General features: G+C 43.6%; 1 protein-coding gene across 1 annotated transcript in view; it reads left to right on the top strand.

The window, feature by feature from the left end:
* Positions 1–21,209, top strand: part of KAT14 (lysine acetyltransferase 14) — a 67,008-nt gene that overhangs the window by 31,297 nt on the left and 14,502 nt on the right. The window contains exons 6-7 of the mRNA XM_030196244.1: positions 1,493–2,064; positions 7,739–7,875. Of these exons, the coding sequence (XP_030052104.1) occupies positions 1,493–2,064; positions 7,739–7,875 (709 nt within the window). The remainder of the gene's footprint in view (positions 1–1,492; positions 2,065–7,738; positions 7,876–21,209) is intronic.

Raw genomic sequence — 21,209 nt, 5'->3', positions numbered from 1 at the left:
TGGTTGAAAGATAGGAAGCAGAGAGTAGGATTGCGTGGCCAGTATTCTCAGTGGAGGAGGGTAGTTAGTGGGGTCCCGCAGGGGTCTGTGCTGGGTCCGTTGCTTTTTAATGTATTTATAAATGACCTAGAGATGGGAATAACTAGTGAGGTAATTAAATTCGCCGATGACACAAAATTATTCAGGGTCGTCAAGTCGCAAGAGGAATGTGAACGATTACAGGAGGACCTTGCGAGACTGGGAGAATGGGCGTGCAAGTGGCAGATGAAGTTCAATGTTGACAAGTGCAAAGTGATGCATGTGGGTAAGAGGAACCCGAATTATAGCTACGTCTTGCAAGGTTCCGCGTTAGGAGTTACGGATCAAGAAAGGGATCTGGGTGTCGTCGTCGATGATACGCTGAAACCTTCTGCTCAGTGTGCTGCTGCGGCTAGGAAAGCGAATAGAATGTTGGGTGTTATTAGGAAGGGTATGGAGTCCAGGTGTGCGGATGTTATAATGCCGTTGTATCGCTCCATGGTGCGACCGCACCTGGAGTATTGTGTTCAGTACTGGTCTCCGTATCTCAAAAAAGATATAGTAGAATTGGAAAAGGTACAGCGAAGGGCGACGAAAATGATAGTGGGGATGGGACGACTTTCCTATGAAGAGAGGCTGAGAAGGCTAGGGCTTTTCAGCTTGGAGAAGAGACGGCTGAGGGGAGATATGATAGAAGTGTATAAAATAATGAGTGGAATGGATCGGGGTGGATGTGAAGCGACTGTTCACGCTATCCAAAAATACTAGGACTAGAGGGCATGAGTTGAAGCTACAGTGTGGTAAATTTAAAACGAATCGGAGAAAATTTTTCTTCACCCAACGTGTAATTAGACTCTGGAATTCGTTGCCGGAGAACGTGGTACGGGCGGTTAGCTTGACGGAGTTTAAAAAGGGGTTAGATAGATTCCTAAAGGACAAGTCCATAGACCGCTATTAAATGGACTTGGAAAAATTCCTCATTTTTAGGTATAACTTGTCTGGAATGTTTTTACGTTTGGGGAGCGTGCCAGGTGCCCTTGACCTGGATTGGCCACTGTCGGTGACAGGATGCTGGGCTAGATGGACCTTTGGTCTTTCCCAGTATGGCACTACTTATGTACTTATGTACTTATATTGCTACTCAACAATAGCTATTAATGAGAAATATATGAAAGTACCCACCCATGTGTGTTAATTGTTTAGTTAAAACACCCCAATTATGTAAAAAGAATAGCAAGTAAGTAAAGATTAAAAACTTTTATAATATATGGGTTTTTGATGCACATACCTGAATAGTTCTAACCACAAGAGTCTGTTGTTGGGGGTTAAATAATCCTCAAAAAGAAAATATCTAAAAAGAGTTGTGAGATCATGATCTCAAATGGCTTTCGGAGTGTGTGAAGCCACAGGAAACACAGACAGTGCTGTAATTTTTACATTGGCTGACTTCTACAACCATTTTTGTCTGTTACAGATGATGAAGAGATGGAAGGAGATGGGATGATTGACCCTGGAATAGAATATATTCCTCCTCCAAGCGCATCCCACGCTGGTGGGGGCACTATGTCCATGAACAGAAAGAAGATGAAAGCCCCAGAGCAAATCAAACAAGAGATGGAAAGTGAGGAGGAAAAACTGGCAAGGATGGCTGCTGACTGCTCAAGCTCCGAGGGCTCGAATTTGTCTCTGCAGGCCCGTGCACGAGACAAGAGGAAGGCACAACCGGAGAGAGCTGATAAGCCCAGAACACCCAAGGACATCCCACTCAATCTTTATGAAGAAAATCTTCTGCTGAAGAGGCTGGAGAGGTGCTCTGAGGCTGTAGCTGCAACTCCTGAAGCCAGGAGGCTCCGGCGGAAGCTGCTGGTCAGACAAGCTAAGAGGGAGAGGGGCCTTCCACTCTTTGATTTAGATCAAGCCGTGAATGCCACACTTTTATTGGTTGGAGGGGTTTATGGTGCTAAGGAAGGAAGTAGCAGGTTACCATTGACAAGTACAATGTATCGGACAACTAGCCAGGACTTCAGGATCCTCGATAGGTACCAGGTAAGTGTTCATTTTTTAAGGATCCTAAACCGATCCTGGATAAGTTTCCCTTTTCTTTATTTTAAGGTGTGAACCACCTTGAGCTGTTATTGGAAAGGCCATCTATAAATGTAAACAAGCTTGAATTCTGTTGTTCCATAATCTGATTGCATGTTTCCTGTTGTCCTACCGATAAGTATTGGGGTAATTTGATAATTGTGCTTATACATGTACAGTACATGCATAACTTTCCCTGTACAGATACTGGCAATTTTTCAAAACAAAGGCATGCACACACTTTTGCTTTGAAAATGAACCCAGCAAATTTATGCACTTTTACACTTGCTGTGTGGTGTGCATATATTTTACAGCTTAATTTACGGACACACATACATAAAGTATGCATATAATCGCTAACCCTGCCCAACCTCACCCCTAGTAACGCATCCACTCATTCTAATTAATTAGCTTATGCACATATTCCACATAGCAGGAGGGCAAATTTATAAAAGCTTATTTCTGTGTTATCACACACCTTTAATGCGTGGAAATATCTTTTAGAATTTGGCCTTCATGTCATATCACTGGTCTAGCAAAAGAGAATCTACGTGCGTAGAGAACTCAAGAGGTCCCATGGAGAAACTCAAACCGAGAGGAAAGTGGGAATGAGAACCAGGATTTCCAAAGACAGGACCACAAAAGTAGTGCAGTGAAGCAAGGTTTATTCAAAAACAAAATGACTCGACACAACATTGTGTTTCGGCCGGAAGGCCTACATCAGGAAGTCTGTATGTTTGATTGAAAATGAAAGGCCAAAAGTGGCAACGATTGATTTGTAATGGTCTTTCAACATTGCTGACTACATTGCCTTACTCGCGATCCAGCCAGACTTTACATCAACGGTCTTTTTAAAGACCAGTACAATCAATTGTTGCCACTTTTGGCCTTTCATTTTCAATCAAACATACAGACTTCCTGATGTAGGCCTTCCGGCCGAAACACAACGTTGTGTCGAGTCATTTTGTTTTTTAATAAACCTTGCTTCACTGCACTACTTTTTTTTTTTAATTTTTTATTTATAACCATTTAAATTTTTACAAGCGATTAAAACAACTTGCTGGAAATACAGAGAAAGTAATATGTAGGAATTATTTCAGTCAGGTAATTCTATTCTCTTCCTTTGACCACTAAATAGGGAGAGTGAAACAAGATAAGGAGATCAATTAAACAGTAAACAGAAAAAAAACCCCGTGGTATTAACCTGATTATCCCCAGATATTACTCGTCTAATTCATTATTCCACATTGATCATCTGGTTGGCTTCTTCAAGGCCAATACGGTGTATAGTCAAATCATTTCATTGAAAACATACTTATTATCCAATATTAGTTAGAAATAATACATCTGATTGCATTCTTTCTCTTTTAAAAAACAGAAGTTATTTAACAATACATATACTTAAGTCTCTAATTCAAATCCCACTGATTAAAGTAATCCCAGTTTTCACAGGCTTCACTCCTTTTAAAGTAATAATTTGAGGAAATATTTCTGAGGAAAACTGGAGTCATACCCGGAACTATGGGAAAAACAATAATCTCGATATTAATCATCTATAATAATATTCATTTTATTATTCAAAATTTCTGGTCTATTATCATTTTCAAAATCATAACCACTTCTTGCTCATGTAGAATCATTTGTTATATCAATTTTTTACTCTCAAAGGGTTCAGATGAATAATAAAATTATATCTGAAACAAAATTATTTACTGCCACCGTTAGGTCCCGAAGCACCTTCCAGATGGTATTCAATGTAACCTCCACGGGAGCCAAAAACTCCAAGTTGATTTCTCATAGGTGTTTAGGAGTGGTTCCGCCGATTCGGGTTCTGCTGTACCGTCCTCTGTTTCAGCATATACCTCTAACTCACTCCTCCACTCCTTTGGGCATGGTGGTTGAATAATTCAGGAGCGATGGAGTTGTTTTTTCCAGGTCCAAGAGCGTCGACGCTCCTTCGCTGGCGCTAATCAAAGGACTCGTCAACCCTTTCATCTGTGGGCAGTTCGTCACGCAGCGGTCCCACGCTTGCTGCTCAGGGGATAAAACGCTGGCCATCAGCGGCTCACCGCCGGTTGTCCCCTTTCACTGCACTACTTTTGTGGTCCTGTCTTTGGAAATCCTGGTTCTCATTCCCACTTTCCTCTCTGTATATCACTGTTCTAGAACATAGGCATATTGAAGCTGGCAGGTCCTTTCCCACACTGGAGATACTGTGGCTAAAACAGCCAAAGAAAAGGTTTATAGTGTGCTTCTAGCTTAGGAGACTGGTGTACGAACAGCAATTGCATCGTATCTTTTGTCTGAAGTTCTTAATGTGTGCCTCTTTTAAGGGGTTTCATTTGTATTGTGCTGACATTGTGAGAATCATCTCAATTACTGTACTTTCTTTATTTGTGGACATTCCTCACGAAAAACAGCTCTAGGCAAGTTGCAATATAAAACATTAAGGGGCTCATTTTCAAAGCACTTGGACTTTTGTAAGTCTAAGTGCTTTGAAGATAGGCCTCTATATATACTGAATTTCAGCATTAAAAATACTATCTATCTATTTATATATATATATATATATATATATATATATATATATATATATTTTTTTTTTTTTTTTTTTAAGCTTTCACTTTTCTTATTCTGATGACATCATATTTCTGTTATATGATTATTCTACTGTAGGTTATTTAATGTGTATATTTCTGATACTGTATCATAAGAACATAAGAATAGCCATACTGGGTCAGACCAGTGGTCTATCTAGCCCAGTGTCCTTCTTGCAGCAGTGGCCAGGTCACAAGTACCTGGCAGAAACCCAATTAGCACCATTCCATGCTACCAGTCCCAGAGCAAGCTGTGGCTCCCCCCATGTCCATCTCAATAATAGATTATGGATTTTTCCTCCAGGAACTTGTCCAAACCTTTTTTTAAACCCAGATGCACTAATCACCGTTACCACATCCTCCAGCAATGAGTTCCAGAGCTTAATTATTTTTTGAGTGAAAAAATATTTCCTCCTATTTGTTTTAAAAGTATTTCCATGCAATGTCATTGACTGTCCCCTGGTCTTTATACTTTTTGAATGAGTGAAAAATCAGTTCACCGCCATCTGCTCCAGACAACTCAGGATTTTATAGACCTCAATCATATCCCCCCCTCCCCCCCCAACTGTCTCTTTTCCAAGCTGAAGAGTCCTAACCTCTTTAGCCTTTCCTCATATGAGAGCAGTTCCATCCCCTCTGTCATTTTGGTCGCTCTTCTTTGAACCTTTTCTAGTTCCGTTATATCTTTTTTGAGATACGGCGACCAGAATTGAATGCCTGTAATTGCTGAGCAACGTGAAAAGAACAGCTAATTGCCAACAGACAGAGCTCACCTAGTATAGCAATTATCTGGACTCGGTCTAGGGGTGATACTACAGAACCAAATGGGATTTGTCTTCCGACTGGTAATACCCAATGAAGCAATATGGAAAATATATATATCTTTATTATATAATAATAATTAGTGAAACAGCAAGCAAACACAAAATAGCTACCACTAGGATTACACCAGAGATTTATATAGATAGATATAGATATCACTAAGAATAACACAAATATAGAAATCTGTATATATATATATCTGTTACAGTGCTGAGAATTATACCTAAGAATACCAAACGCCAAATATATCTCGGCTAATAAACCATGCTAATGATCTAACGCAGCCTATGGCAACTAGAAATAACTATTCCCCAAGCTATAGGAATGAATCCCAGATTCTCACCATAAGACACTTGCTTCTTAGCTGACCTCTGGCAGAGGCAGGATTCCTTATTCCATCTCAAGCTGTTTGTACAGCAAGCTTACCAATGCATCTGGTCTGTATAGAGAGATGACAGCCCAGACAGCTATGTCCAGCTCAATTTAGCAGCCATAATTATTAGCTTACTTCCCCTTAGAGAGGGTGCAGGGAGGCTGTGGACTTAGGTACTAAGAGACACTCTCCAGAGCTATCAAAACTCTTCTCTCTGTCTTCCAAAAATCCCATTTCAGACCTCTGTCCACCGTCCTCAGGTGACTGTTTTGGCCCAATGAGATCGTCCTCTCCGGCAGATGAAATGCAGGCCTTGAATACAATCATGTCCAGTGTTAATACCAGCACTCTCCCTGCGAGAGCTGGCGCCAACCAAGGGGACCACGAGTCTTATCACATACTAGTGTTGGCTTGTTACCAGCTTCACTCCCAAAGATGGAGTGCAGAAGATGTTCTCTGTGCTGTCAGTGTCCTTGGGCTGGCTGAGACGCAGGAAATGTTCAGGCTGCCATGTCAGTCTTGCTCAGAAAAGATGGATCTTGGCCTAGTCAGGTCATAATAGGTGACACACCGGGGACACAGCTATAGTCCTATTTCTGGGATTCTATTTGTCATTTCCAAGTTGACCTCATTGATTGTATTTATGCTTATATTTGGTTTATTATTATGCTGTTAAAATTGTTTTATGTCATGCTGTACCTGCCTTGGGTAAATCTCTTCATAATGAAAAGTCAGTTACTAGATCCAAATAAATAAATATACATTTTCTAAGTTGTAATATCAAATCCAGACAGATCTCTGGCCTAGATTTGCCATGGTAGAAGCTGAGACTTGGCAGCTAAATGGTTGAAGGCTCATCTTCAGGAGTACTGCTGCCCACATTAGATATGTTTATGGCCTGGTACTTTCCTTTTTGCTCCTTTAGGCTGACAGCTAAATCTGAACTGACCTCTGTTTTGCCACAAACCTTCATCTGCACTATGGATGTCCCCCTATTTTTTTTTTATCTCATTCCTCCCAGTCATCATAGCAAAAGCCCTTAAAAGCCCTATGGGAGGAGTGGCCTAATGGTCAGTGTAGCAGGCTTTGATCTTGGCATCCTGGGTTCAATTCCCACAGCAGTTTTCTGTGATTCTGGGCAAGTAGCTTAACCCTCCATTGCCTCAGGTACAAAAACTGAGATTGTGAGCCCTCTAGGGACAGAGATAGTACCTTCTTATAGTGTGAAATTGTTCTTCGCTTTGAACTTGATGGTTAAGCAGATTATAAATGCCTGCATTAAATGGGGTGGAGGGGCAGGCACCAAGCACAGCCTCTTCCAGAGCCTAATGCTAATGTAGACCATAAATCCATCTACTAGATGCCGCTGTTGCAATTGGGGGAGGCAGCCCAATGGTTGTGAATTTTGCTTTCACAGCATCCTCAACCCCTAGCCAGCCCAAGTAGCAGAAGATCTGATCTGAAAATTAAATCCATTTCTTCTGTAGGTCCCGGACCAGGTACTACCACTGTCCATAACCTTACTTATTACATTTTTGAAGGGGTCCTACTGGTTGCCCAGGTCACATCCTACAGGTAAATCAGGCACCCCTCCCTTATAGTTTTTATATGAATAGAAGGAAGTAAGTTATTGATGTCCTAAGTACAGCTTCTTGATTCAGTGTGTGGAAAGGTTCTATATAATAATATTTAACACCTGTGTGGCACTGCCAGTTTATGTAGAGAAACCATATGGCTATGCAGTTTCTGATCTTGAGCATCATATAATCTCCTGGTATTCATCTGCTGAGAATGCAGTCCTTACATTTTAAGCTTCTTGATTTTTTTTCCACCCCCTGTTTGACAGACAGCACTGCCCACTGTGAAGGGATACCGGGAACCAACTACAAAATTTCTCTATCGACTGGTTGGATCAGAAGAAATGGTGTCGGACCACAGCATTGTCAGTCCTTATACAGCTCGAGTTCTGAAGCCTTATATCAGGTAAACCTAACACAAGGAGAGACTTTTGTAGGGAGAGGATTATGGTTTTGTTTTTAATGGGGGGTAGGGTAGATTTAACTGTTCATCTAGTCCAAATCCAAGCTCAAGGTGAGTTGCACAATTCATGTATAACAGCTATTTCCCTGCTCAAAAGGGCTTACATATTAATTCAGGGGCGAGCAACCTGCAGTCTATGAGCCAAATGTGGCCCGCCATTGAATTTTATGTGGCCCCATCCCTATGGTAGCAGGAAATGTTCGTCACAGGGGCAGGGCCAACAGAGCTTGGTAGAGTCCCTGAACACTGAGGCCCTGGGGCCCCTTAATCGGTCCTTGTATTGCTAATGCTGTTGCAACCATGCTGGCGGAGCTGTAGCAGAGACCGAGGTTTGAGGAGAATGCAAGTAGGGAGGATGTCTGGACCATTTGGGCAGGAGAGAAACCCTTGTTCCTCACTCCTGCTCCTTCTTCCCCCCCCCCCCCCCCCCCCCCAACAAATAAACTGTGCCTATGCTTTGCAGGTAAGAGAATGAGGCAGCTGGTGGCAAAATTTGATGAGCTCAGGGCTCTTGTGGCCCCACACCTCCAGTTGTGACACACATGGCTGATGGTGCACATTAGGGGAGACACATGTGGCCACTGAGGATTCCCAGAACCACCCAGGCATACCATGATGAAGGTGAAAAAGGGGGAGCTTTGTCTTAAAAGCAGGTTTCTTTTAGTTTTGGTATCAAGGTATAGTGTAAATAGAGTTCTGATTCTTTCAGGCATTGATATCAGACACTAGAAAGACACTGCCTGGTAATGTCAGTTCCTAAGGCAGTGATGGCGAACCCAGAGAGGGCACGCAGAGCCCTCTCTGTTGGCACACGCGCCGTCCCCTCAGCCAGTTCCAGCCCCCTCCGAATAAAAGTCATATCTGCTCGGGGTTAAGGCAGCAGCGGCAGTGAAAAGCGCTGGCTCGGCGCGCCTTCAGCCTTCCCTTTTGTCTCTCAAGCTCTGGTCCCGCCCTCATTTCCTGTTTCCGCAAGGGCGGGACCAGAGCTTGAGAGACAGAAGGGAAGGCTGAAAGCTCGCCGAGCCAGCACTTTTCACTGCCGCTGCCGACGCTGCCTTAACCCCGAGCAGGTATGACTTTTAAGTTTCGGAGGGGGGCCCTGGTGCTCGGAGGGAGGGTGGGCGGGCGGGCAGGCAGGCGGCCTTGTGCTCGGAGGGCCTGCCTGGTGCTCGGAGGGAGGGAGGGATGCAGGGATGCCTGGTGTGCTGGGAGAGAGGGAGGGCAAGCGGGAGGGCAGCAGCCCCAACAAGAAAAACCTAACGGGAGGTGCAGACCTCCCGTTAGGTTTTCCACAGTGACTTCCTCGGAAAACGGTAGTGCATCGCATCGGATTAGTATTTTAATACTAATTTGCTCATTTGCATACCATTTTCGTTGGCTGCTACTGTGACAGGAAAATGCCCTTTTGTGCATGTCCCCGGTTTACTACTTGCGTTCTAAACTGGCTGGAACCAGTTTAAAACCCACGTTGCTGTTATTCAGGTTATATTGCCCTTTTGGCACTTTGCGATAAATAATTAGATTTTGGGTTGCTGTTTGGGCACTCGGTCTCTGAAAGGTTCGCCATCACTGTCCTAAGGCTTAATGCATGTTTATTGTGCAGTAGTTAAGTTCCAAAAAATTATTTTCAGTATGAAACAGAGCAGAGCTACCCTAAAATTATTCCCATTATTCCTATTATAACTATTACGGAGCCCTCCTATTCATCTTAATTACATCCTCATGACTGAATATTATATCTTGTCCTGATATCATTATGCTATGTTTATATATCAATCCACTTCTATTCCAATGTGATTTACTCATGCACTCTTATTTGTAACAATTGTAAAATTATTATTCCGTTAATATGATTGCTATGATATTCTTATGTACCTATCTGTATCTATGTTCCGAAATTCTTATTCTATAATATGTATATGTCGTTGTAACATTTTGTAAGCCACATTGAGCCTGCAAATAGGTGGGAAAATGTGGGATACAAGTGCAGCAAATAAATAAATAAATAAAAATCGACAGTCCAACAACATAGCCAACATGAGGGCAAATCTGTAACAGTGCGCCTGCTAGGAGCCTATTGTATAAAGGAGTGTGGGCACATACTTTCCTTTATAGACTACTATGGTAGTGTAACCAGGTATATACATGTACAGTATTCTGTAGGTAATCTGCATAAGTGGGAGCCTCCCCCTTTGCAAATACCCACTATAAGTTAAAAGGGTAGTTACAGAGTAGCATAGATGGGAGCATAGATGTTAGAATCTTTCTTAAAGAATTGTCCTTATGTGGGTCCCTCTAATACCGCGTGACCTTTATCTGTTAGAGGCCTGTGCTTTTCAGGGGCCCATGGCATTCAGTGTCTGGTTCCTGGCTCTTAGTGCATTGAGACGTGTTTAGATTTTCTTATCGTATACTTTTTTGTGCAGTAGAATTCCTTGATGTTCTTCAACCCCTTTAAAGTAGAAATGGCTTTTGACTTAGATCCGATATTTATTTATTTACAAAATTCTAACCTGCCTACAACTAGGCGGGTAACAAAATCAACATGCATAATTAAAAATAAAAAAATACATAGACAAACAGAATAATACAGTATTCCAGTTGATCAGCAAATTTTATTTATATACTGTCCCCTTTCTGATATACCTATGCTATCTGGTGAATGGAGATGTGTATTTTTGTATTATTTTATTTTAGATTAGTACATGCTATTTCATTTAGCTTGCTCTAAATAACATGCTGTACTTAGGAATAGCTCACAAGCTTAGTGAACAGATTATATGAAATGAATGATCAGCGATGAAAAACACTGTTTTAAAATTAGAATGTCTTTTGGCGGAAGCCACATGACCAGTCTCAGCATGGACACTTAGGATGATCTCTTCTGTCAGCTACTAGTAAAATCATTCTTAGACGCTATTTTTTTTGTTTTGTCACAAATTGGCTCTATCACATCTCTATTACTTTCAGGCTCATTTTTGAAAGAGATGGACGTCCAAAAAGTGACATAAATCGGCATTTGGACATTCATCTCACAGAGACGTCCAAATCGGTATAATCAAAACCCGATTTTGGATGTCTTTCTCTGAAGTCCGTCGCAAGGATGTCCAGATCTCAAGGGGGCGTATCAGAGGCGTGGTCGAGGCGGGACTTGGGCGTTCCTAAGACTTTGGACATCTTTGAGCCATAATGGAAAACATCAAAGACGTCCAGTACTAAAACTTGGAAATTTCACCCAGACCTGTTTTTATTACGAATAAGGCACATAAAGGTGCCCAAAATGACTGGATGACCACTGGAGGGAATTGGGGATGACCTCCCGTTACTCCCCCAGTGGTCACAAACCCCCTCCCACCCTCAAAAAAACATGATCAAAAATATTATTTGCCAGCCTCTATGCCAGCCTCAGATGTCATACTCAGGTCCATGACAGCGCTTGCAGGTCCCTGGAGTAGTTTAGTAGTAGGTGCAGTGCACTTCAGACAGGTGGACCCAGGCCCCCCCCCCCCCCCCCCACCTGTTACATTTGTGGAGGAAACAGCGAGCCCTCCAAAACCCACCAGAAACCCTCTGTACTGACATATAGGTGCCCCCCTTCACCCGTAAGGGCTATGTTAGTGGTGTACAGTTGGGGGTACTGGGTTTGGAGGGGCTCAACAGATGAGGTAAAGGAGCTGTGTACCTGGGAGCAGTTTATGAAGTCCACTGCAGTGCCCCCTAGGGTGCCCGATTGCTGTTCTGGCATGTCAGGGGGACCAGTGTACTAAAAATGCTGCCTCCTCCCACGTCCAATTGGCTTGAATTTGGATGTTTTAGACTTGGACGTCTTTGGTTTCGAAAATGGCTGAAAATCAAGGACGTACAGGGTATTTTCGAACACAAAGATGGACATCCATCTTTTTTCGAAAGTGACCTTTTCCCTGCTTCCGAAGTTGGACGTCCTACAAAGACGTCCAAATTCCAACTTAGGCGTTTCTTTCGAAAATGCCCTCAATGTCTGCTAAAGCTTCCAAGAATGATGCTGCTTTTGCCGTGCACTCAGCAACCAAACGATCAAAACACGAGCTACTTACACCACAGAAGGCCTTAACGTCTCCCCTCCCCACCAGAAAAGAATGTGCCATATCAGAAGATACAAGTTCCATAAAAGATCTTATGCCAGTGGTTCCCAAACCTGGTCCTGCAGGCACCCCAGCCAGTCAGGTTTTCAGTATACCCACAATGAATATTCATGAGACAGATTTGCATGCACTGCCTCCACTACATGCAAATCTCTCTCATGAATATTTATTCTGGGTATCCTGAAAACCTGACTGGCTGGGGTGCCTCCAGGACCAGGTTTGGGAACCACTGGCTTATGCAATAAAGTCTTTAAAACACCATGGAAATTAAATCTGAAAATGTAGCGATGTTTACTCAACTTACACATTTAAATGCACAAATGGAATTTCTTGAAGAGCACGTGATTTACAGGCCGCAGGTGTTCAGCGTCACTTAAATAAATTGATTTGCTACACAACAAGATTGAAAACATGGTGAACAGAATGAGGAGGAACAATATTCACCTATTGGGCTTTCCAGACCTGTCTGAAGGTATGAATATGATTGCTTTCCACGATCATTTCTTTCCCAGCTGCTGGTTGAAAAATTCGATCCTCCTCTAGAAATAGAATGAGCTCATCACAACCCCTATAGGCCCATTACAGGGAAATATTACCCTAGACCAATTGTTATAAAACTACTTCACTACCCACAATCGCTCCAAATTTTGCAGCCTGCTACGACAAAAATCTTTGTAATTCAATGGATACAACTTGTTCTTTTCCCCATATTTATCTAAATCTACAGTAAAGAAATGTAAGCTCTTCTTAAAGCTGCATCCTAAGCAGTAGGAGCTCAATATGGCCTGTTCTACCCTGCCAGAATGCGGGTTGCATACTACTACACCATGAAGAATTATGATGTCCCTGCAGCACTGCAAAAATTTCTAAATGACATTCTTGGATGCATGATATGTCGTCTCCTACAATTTTTATGATTGGGTCCATCTGGAGTTATAAAGGGAAAAGAGAATTTTACTAGGGGAAACCTACAGTTTAAATGTGATTTCTGAACTCGAGTCTTAGGAGTAGAGGTGGATAGGCGACTAACTATAATTAATCAGGTAAATAAGGTGGTCAAACATTCCTTTGTGCTATTGAAAAAATTAAGATCTGTACAAAAATTTTTTGAATTGCCTGTTTTTCGTTTAATAGTGCAGTCGTTGGTACTTTCAAAGATGGATTATTGTAACGTCGTGTATATATGCTGTACAAAATTAATAATGAAGAGGCTACAAACAGTACAGAATATGGCAATTAGAGTTATCTTTTCTTTGAGAAGGGAAGAATCTGTTATGCTTTATTATTATAAGTTACACTAGTTACCAATAATTGCCCAATCACAGTTTATGTACACTAATTTTCCAGTTTTGTAGGGAAACGTACCCTTTTATCTAATGTCTTTTCCCTTTATTAGATAGACAGTTGTTGAGAGGACAGGTTTCTTTAAAATTTCCGTCACTGAAATCAGTTTGGTACTTTAGACAACTTTCTGCTTCCATTCCCTATCAGGCTGCTTCATTGAGGAATTCTCTTCCGGTAGCTGTTTTCTCAATAATTAATTATCTGTTGTTTCATAAGCAACTTAAAGCAGTATTGTTTGCATTGTTTGCGCAGTCTGTGGGTTGATGTATAGTTCATTATATTACACATAATATAATGAACTATATACATTTAATGTATATTCCTATCTGAATATGCTGTTTTTTTACTGAACTGAAGATGTTGCAGAATGTAAGACCAATATAATATAATGTAAAATTTTTATGACATTATTCCTGCAAATTGGCTTACTAAACTCCTCAATATTTTATCTCTGGCAGAATTTTTCAGCCTGCTTCTGCTGGATGCACATGAGCCCAATGATTATGTTGTTCCGTGTTCATCTATATTGCTGTTCTTTTAGCATGCGTTCTTATTAAAATTATGAATAAGCTTTCATTGTGTCAGCATACTACATGGAATAATGAGTCGTACATCTTTGTAAAATGATGAAGATTCATCTCACATCTTTAAATGTAAAAAGCATCTCAATCCCCGTTAAGTAGAAGGAGATCCTTTTATACTTGAAAAAGCTTTATTTCCTACAAGAATCCCATCTACATCTTCTGGAAGCTCATAAACTCAACGGAGGATGATTTGATCAGTGTTCTGCTGCTCCAGCTAAAGGAAAGAAAAATGATGTTATCACTCTCATACGGAAATCTTTCTCATTTCATCTTTCTTGTCATTTGTTTGACCCTGAGGGGTTGCTGGTCCCGTATTGATGGCAGTATATACAAGGCAAACCCATAACTTTCATTAATGTTTATGTGCCTAACAGCGATGACCATAATTTCTTTCAGCAATTAAATATACCTGGAAACACTTCACTGTCAGCTCACACACTGCTTGGGAGAGATTTCAATTTACCCAATGATCCCATTTAAGACAATGGGATCCAGCTAAACTAAAAGGGAGAGCCTCTGTGACTTCACTTATGCAACTAAATGGATGGTCTGAGTCGTGGTGCTTATTACATCCGACAGCAAGACACTATTCCTTCTCTTCTAATGTACATCATACATGTTGAAGACTGGATTACTTTATTAGGTCCAGAGATCTGATTCCGATGCCTCATTCAGCTAAAATTCATGAAATATCTATTTCTGACAATGCTGCCATCTCTTGTACTCTGAATTGGTCAAAGGAATGTCCTAATTCTTGAGCACGGAGATTAAATTCTACTCTGCTCAAAGATGACTCATTTATCTCTCACATCCATGAGGCATCTGATCACTTTTGTATGCAATCAGAACCCCGACCTTTCCTAGGTTACGATTTGGGAATCTTATAAAGCTTGGTTTTGGGGGGGGGGGGGAGTTATTAGCTTTTCTTCCTTCTAATGCAAAAAGCTGAGCTCCTCCATCGAATCACTAGAAAATGAAATACATGCTTTGGAATCTAAATTATACATTGATTCTGACCAGAAAGTCTGTCAAGAATCGCAATCATGAGCTCCAGGAATGGCAGCTCGGGGCTGAAGCTCCGGACGGGCTGCATTGGAAATTAATTTTTTAAATATCATCAGGACGGAGTCGGCGATTGCAGGAGGAGCGGACAGGACGGAGTCGGCGATCGCGGCTGCACGCTGTCTGGGGAGAGCGCGCAGCTGTCTGGTAGGCCGTGGTGGAGGCTCAGGGCGGCGACTGCAGGTGGCGGGAAAGGAACTGGGCCCTCTGAATTGGAGGCCGCCATCCCCAGAGTGAGGTGGGAAGGTGATCCCTGTAGGCAGCCCAGAATCCAGCTGCGAGGCCGAACCACCGGAGGCGGCTGGCCCTTTCCCAGGGGATTCCCTGCAGCAGAGGAGAGTCTGGAACGCAGGGATAGCGACGACTGCGGTGGGATCCTGATCTTTGGGGCCTGGAACAGAGTGTGCAGCGAAGGAGAGGCTGAGTGTGGAAGTGGACGAGCGGGGCTGGTCGAGGAGAAGCTGAAAGGACCCCGCGTGTGCTCAGAGATCCGCTGTTCGCGCTCCGCCGGCAGCATCGTTCACAGGCCTTGAGAGGGGTCTGCGGCGACGGCTGGTAGAGCTCTGGGCCTGGACAGTGTGCCCGGCTCAGATTAAATTCAACTGATAAGAATTTAATAAAATCTGCAAGAAATGAAGTCGTGGACCGAGATGGCAGCTTAAAAGTGGAGCCAGGGCTGTGCCTAGGGTCTCTGGTGCCCCCCTGCAGACCGCCCCCCACCCCCCCCCCCCCCCCCCCCGGTGGCACAAGATGCAAAGGAAATAGGAGCTGAAAGATGGAGTGCATCTTTGTGGGATTGCTCAACAAGTAGAGGGTTTACAACCACTTAGCTTTTCATGCTTTCATGTTCACAAAATTAGTAATTAAATCTTTGATATCTAACTGGGCACATATATCATTCTCAATAGCAATCATGGCAAGGCTTACAAGCCTTTCTTGCAAAATATTTGATCACAAATAATTTTTTATGATTTTTAACCGTGAAAATGATCGCTCACCACTTGCCACACTGACAGGAGTTGTCAGCAATATTCTTAGAAACAAATTGCTATACATTGCAAAATAAGATAGCAGATGTAACTTCTCAAAGTGGACATATTCCAAACACTAAAATGAAAATAAAATGATTTTTTTTCTACTTTTGTTGTCTGGTGACTTTTTCTGATCATGCTGGCCCTGTATCTGATTCTGCTGCTATCTGTTCTCTTAACTCCGTTTCCAGGGCTTCCTTTCCATTTATTTCTTTACTTTCCTCCTTTCTTCTTAATTTCTTGCTCTATATCCATAAGTAAAAGCTGGGTCCTCCGCAGACTTGACTGTCCAGTGGATCCAGCTTCTGCCTATTTTCTCCATCCATGTGCAGTTTTTCTCCTCTCTTCCTTTTCCCTCATCTCATCTCCTTCCTCTCTCTTCCCTCCCCTCCCCTCCATGTCCAGCAATTTCTCCTCTCTCCCTGGGCCATGCCCTCCCATCCATGGCCATCCTTGTCCCTCTCTGCCCTGCCTTCCTCCATCCATATCCAGCAATTCTCCTCTCTCCCCTCCCCTCCATTTCCAGCCATTTCTCCTCTCCCTGGGCCCTGCCCTCCCATCCATGTCCCTCTCTGCCCTTCCCTTACCTCAGCTCCACGCCGCCCTGGGGGCTTTAAATCTGAGCAGCGTCAGTGAAAGCGCTGCCGACGTCTCCAGCCTTCCCTTTGTGCTTGCTCGTTTGTTTCCTCACTGTCCCGCCTTCTTCTGACATCATTTCCTTGCGAGGGCGGGACACTGAGGGAACAAATGAGTGAGCGCGAAGGGAAGGCTGGAGACGTTGGCAGCGCTTTCACTGACGCTGCTCAGATTTAAAGCCCCCAGGGCGGCGTGGAGCTGAGGTAAGGGAAGGGCAGAGAGGAACATGGATGGGAGGGCAGGGCCCAGGGAGAGGAGAAATGGCTGGAAATGGAGGGGAGGGGAGAGAGGAGAATTGCTGGATATGGATGGAGGAAGGCAGGGCAGAGAGGGACAAGGATGGCCATGGATGGGAGGACATGGCCCAGGGAGAGAGGAGAAATTGCTGGACATGGAGGGGAGGGGAGAGAGGAGAATTGCTGGATATGGATGGAGGAAGGCAGGGCAGAGAGGGACAAGGATGGCCATGGATGGGAGGGCATGGCCCAGGGAGAGAGGAGAAATTGCTGGACAATGGGGAAGTGACAGATGGGGTGTTTTGAGATGCGCTGAAGGTAGTGATGAAGGGTGCCTTGATTAAGTGGGGGTCACGCAAGAAAAGGGAAAAAGGGCAGCACTCACTGATTTTGCAGGAGAGGTTATTGCATTTAGAACAGCGGCACAAAAGAAACCCTACACCGCAGGTATGAACAGACCTTTAAAACAAGTGAGAGGGGAAATATCACAATTGCAAATGGCAGAGGTTGATTTTATGAGAACTAAGCTCAAACAACAATATTTTGAGTTTGCCAACAAATCTAGTGCAATAAAACTTAAAAAAACATATATACATGAAAATACAAACTATTAGAGTAAATAAGTAAAATGTATGGATCCAATAATAAATCAATATTAATACTATAATATGTTGCAATATCTACTATAATAAAACTCACCCTCAACATTCTGAAGACAACGTTCTGAAGTCACTCAGTCACTCCCTGAAGGGTTCATGGATTCATGGTGGTGAAGCCAGAACACTGACCATGTCTCTCTGCCCCGCCCTTGCATGACGGACCAATCAGAAAAAACACCCTCAACATTCTGAAACACAAAGGACCATCACAACACACCGTTCCCAGGCAACACTAGGCAATGTAAGACGGACCAATCAGAGGAAACTACATGACAATAAGGGAGGAGCATTCCCCAGCAGAATGGCTCATTATCTGTGCAGCACGGAGAGCACAGAACCACCGCTGGAACGAGAGAAGAATATTCCTGCTGTGGGTATGTGCAAAAATAGAGGGCCCATAGCAAAGACTATATTTGGGATCGCTTGACATGGAGTCAGAGGAGCCAGAAAACAACGTGCCCGTCACCATCTGGGACGTGGGCGAACAGGACAAGCTGCAGCTCAGCTGGAAGGATTACCCGCAACCCAGCCAGCAGCAAACAGCGATCAAGGAAGGGGGAGGAGTAGGGAAACACGCTCCGCGTGTTTCCCTACTCCTTCCCTGCCTAGGAATCGCTGGAGACTGGCTGCCAAACTAACGAAACAACCGCACACCGACGCACCACCTCCATCATTCAAAAGGCATCCACTCTTTCTTCAACAGAAATGCAAACTAATAATATAAAACAAAGAATACCCGTTTTCTCACGCAACTACAGGTAACTCCCCACCCCCTTCCTCTTCCCCTTTTGCCAAAGCGGCCGTGCCCAACCATCCCCAGCCTCAGGCAAGCCGTCTCCCACCTCGGGGATTCCCCGAGCACCCGGAAAAAGACGGTGCAACTTCCCGCAGCGCATGTTCCAGCAATCCCCTGCAGCCGGCCTGAAATGGACCGAACATACCGGATCACCACCCAATGGCCCGAGACCGTGCTCCTCTCCCTTCCGCCAACTTAAAACAACCATCCCCGTCCTCAGGCAAGCTGTCTCCCACCTCCAGGATGCCCAGAACCCCAGCCCAACGGAAAAAGATGGCGCTGCTTCCCACAGCACATTTCTCTTCCAGTGTTCCCCTACAGCAGCCCTGAAATGGCCAAAAAATACCGACAGACCAAGAACGTGCTCCTCTACCTTCCGCCCATCTAAAACAACACTGCTGCCTCAGCACAACACAAAAAAAAAAAAAAAAACAACAGAAAAAACAATCCACCACTCAGCAAAGGCTGACCCCACTACAACCACATTTACATTTCACCAACAGAAAGACCACCCTCCACAAACCTCCTTGACAGACAAAACCACACACACACAATACAACAGACACACACCCTCAAAGCCACACACCAATCCATCCCACTTTGCCAGCATAGCACAGCACATCCCCCAACCCCCCAAGCAAAAAAAAAAAAAAAAAAAAAGACACACATCAACAACCTGCACACACACCCCACCCTCACACACACACACACACACAAAAAAAATAACTCGGTGACACATACACACACAAAAAAAACCACATGCTAGCGCCCGTTTCATTGGTTTTGGAAACGGGCCTTTTTTACTAGTAACTAATAAAATACATTATATAAATAAATAAATCATAAATAAAATAAAAGGTTGCATTCATATACAAAAAAAATCTCAATTTTTTAGGTGGCTTCATCTACGAGCTGCTATATTGTGACCTAAAGAAAATACCTGATCTTTATTTCTTATTGTACAAAATTTCATAAATTGGGTCCTATTGCTTCCCAATTTTGTAAACTTCTAAATGGTTTGGCTCCCTCCAGGTGCACAGGTCTGCGAAAAAGTTGGGAAGAAGAAACTGAACATGTCTTTACTGATGATGATTGGAAGTCATTTTGGAAACTTGTATTTCACTCATCTAGATCATCTTCTGTAGTCCAGTTGATGTACGTCATTGCACATAGGTCCTTAGGGACTCCTATAAAATCTCACTACATTGATCCCTCAATATCTAGAAATTGTTGATCTGGTAAAGGTCATTTAGGTACAGTTAAACATTTATCTTTGATCGTACTTGTTTACACAAATTTTGGAAGTCAGTTTGGTCTGATATGAGGGGTATTTTCGATATGACGTCTAAATTCATTTTTGGACAATTTATTGAAAATGTCCAAAAATCAAGTGGCGAACATAGGGGCCCTTTTTCAAAGGCGCGCTGAAAAATGGCCTGTGGTAGTGTAGGCGCGTGTTTTAGGCACGCGCAGAATCATTTTTCAGCGCACCTGTAAAAATGCCTTTTTTAAAATTTTTGCCAAAAATGAAAATTTCTACACGTCCATTTTGGGTCTGAGACCTTACTGCCAACCATTGACCTGGCTGTAATGTCTCATGCGGTAACTAGGCGGTAATGGTCTACACTCGTAAAATGCCGATTACCGCCCGCACTCTAGAAAATAAAAATATTTTCTGGCGCGCATAACGGACGCACGTCAAAAATGAAATTACCACAAGGGCCACATGGTAGCCAGGCGGTAACTCAAAATTTACGCACATTGGAGCGCGCGTAGGCATCTATGCAGCTTAGTAAAAGGCAGGGCCACCCTCCGTCATCAACCGTCTGCCACCGAGCCGGGCCCCCTGTATTGAAATCACAGCACCTCTGACCTCCGTGTGAAAGCGCTGCAGGCAGCAACAGATCGCCTCCCTTCTGGCCTCCTTCCCTCCCTGTGTCCTGCCCTCGTCTGACTTAACTTCCGCGAGGGCGGGACACAGGGGAGGGAAGGAGGCCCGAAGGGAGGTGATCTGCTGCTGCCTGCAGCGCTTTCACACGGAGGTGAGAGGTGCTGTGAGTTCAGTGCAGGGGGCCTGGCCCGGAAGGGGGGAGCGGCAGCGGGCCCAGTCTCTTGGTGGCCCTGGTAAAAAGGTCCCATAGTGATTTTTGAACCAGAAAAAATCTATCTTTTTCTAAAATGGCCTTTTGCTAGATGTTTTTGTGTTCAATGCGTCTATCTTTTTGGACATTTTCTAAAAGTCTAAGGGAAAAAAGCACAAAAACAAGCCACTGGGATGTAATTGGGGGCCAGCATTCTTAGTAGACTAGCCACACAGACATCCCAGTAGAGCAGTGGGGCACCCTAGGGGGCACTGCAGTGGAATTCATATAAAAGGTCCCAGGTACACATCTCATTGTTAACCCCTTGTATTGTAGGATGAGTCCTCCAAAACCCATCAAAAACCTACTATACACTACTATTAATAGCCCTTATGCCTGCAGGTGTCACCTATATATGGGTACAATAGGTTTTTGGGAGGCTCACGCTTTCCACCTCAAGTGTAACAGAGTGGATTATGGGCCTGTGTTTCCTTATACAGTGCACTGCACTGACCACTAGGCTACTCCAGGGACCTGCTTGCTGCTCTAATAGGCATGACCATAATATCTGAAGCTGTCATAGAGGCTGGTATGTACTGCTTCTTTCACATCTTTGGGGGTGGGGGAGGGAGGGAGTCAGTGACCACTGTTAGTCGTTCCTTAATCCCTGTAGTGGTCATTTAGACATTTAGGGTACCTTTTTGTGACTTAGTAGTGATTGAAACAG

The sequence above is a fragment of the Microcaecilia unicolor genome, chromosome 3, assembly GCF_901765095.1.
Source record: "Microcaecilia unicolor chromosome 3, aMicUni1.1, whole genome shotgun sequence".
NCBI classification, from domain to species: domain Eukaryota; kingdom Metazoa; phylum Chordata; class Amphibia; order Gymnophiona; family Siphonopidae; genus Microcaecilia; species Microcaecilia unicolor.
This window is presented reverse-complemented; position numbering and strand designations above follow the sequence as displayed.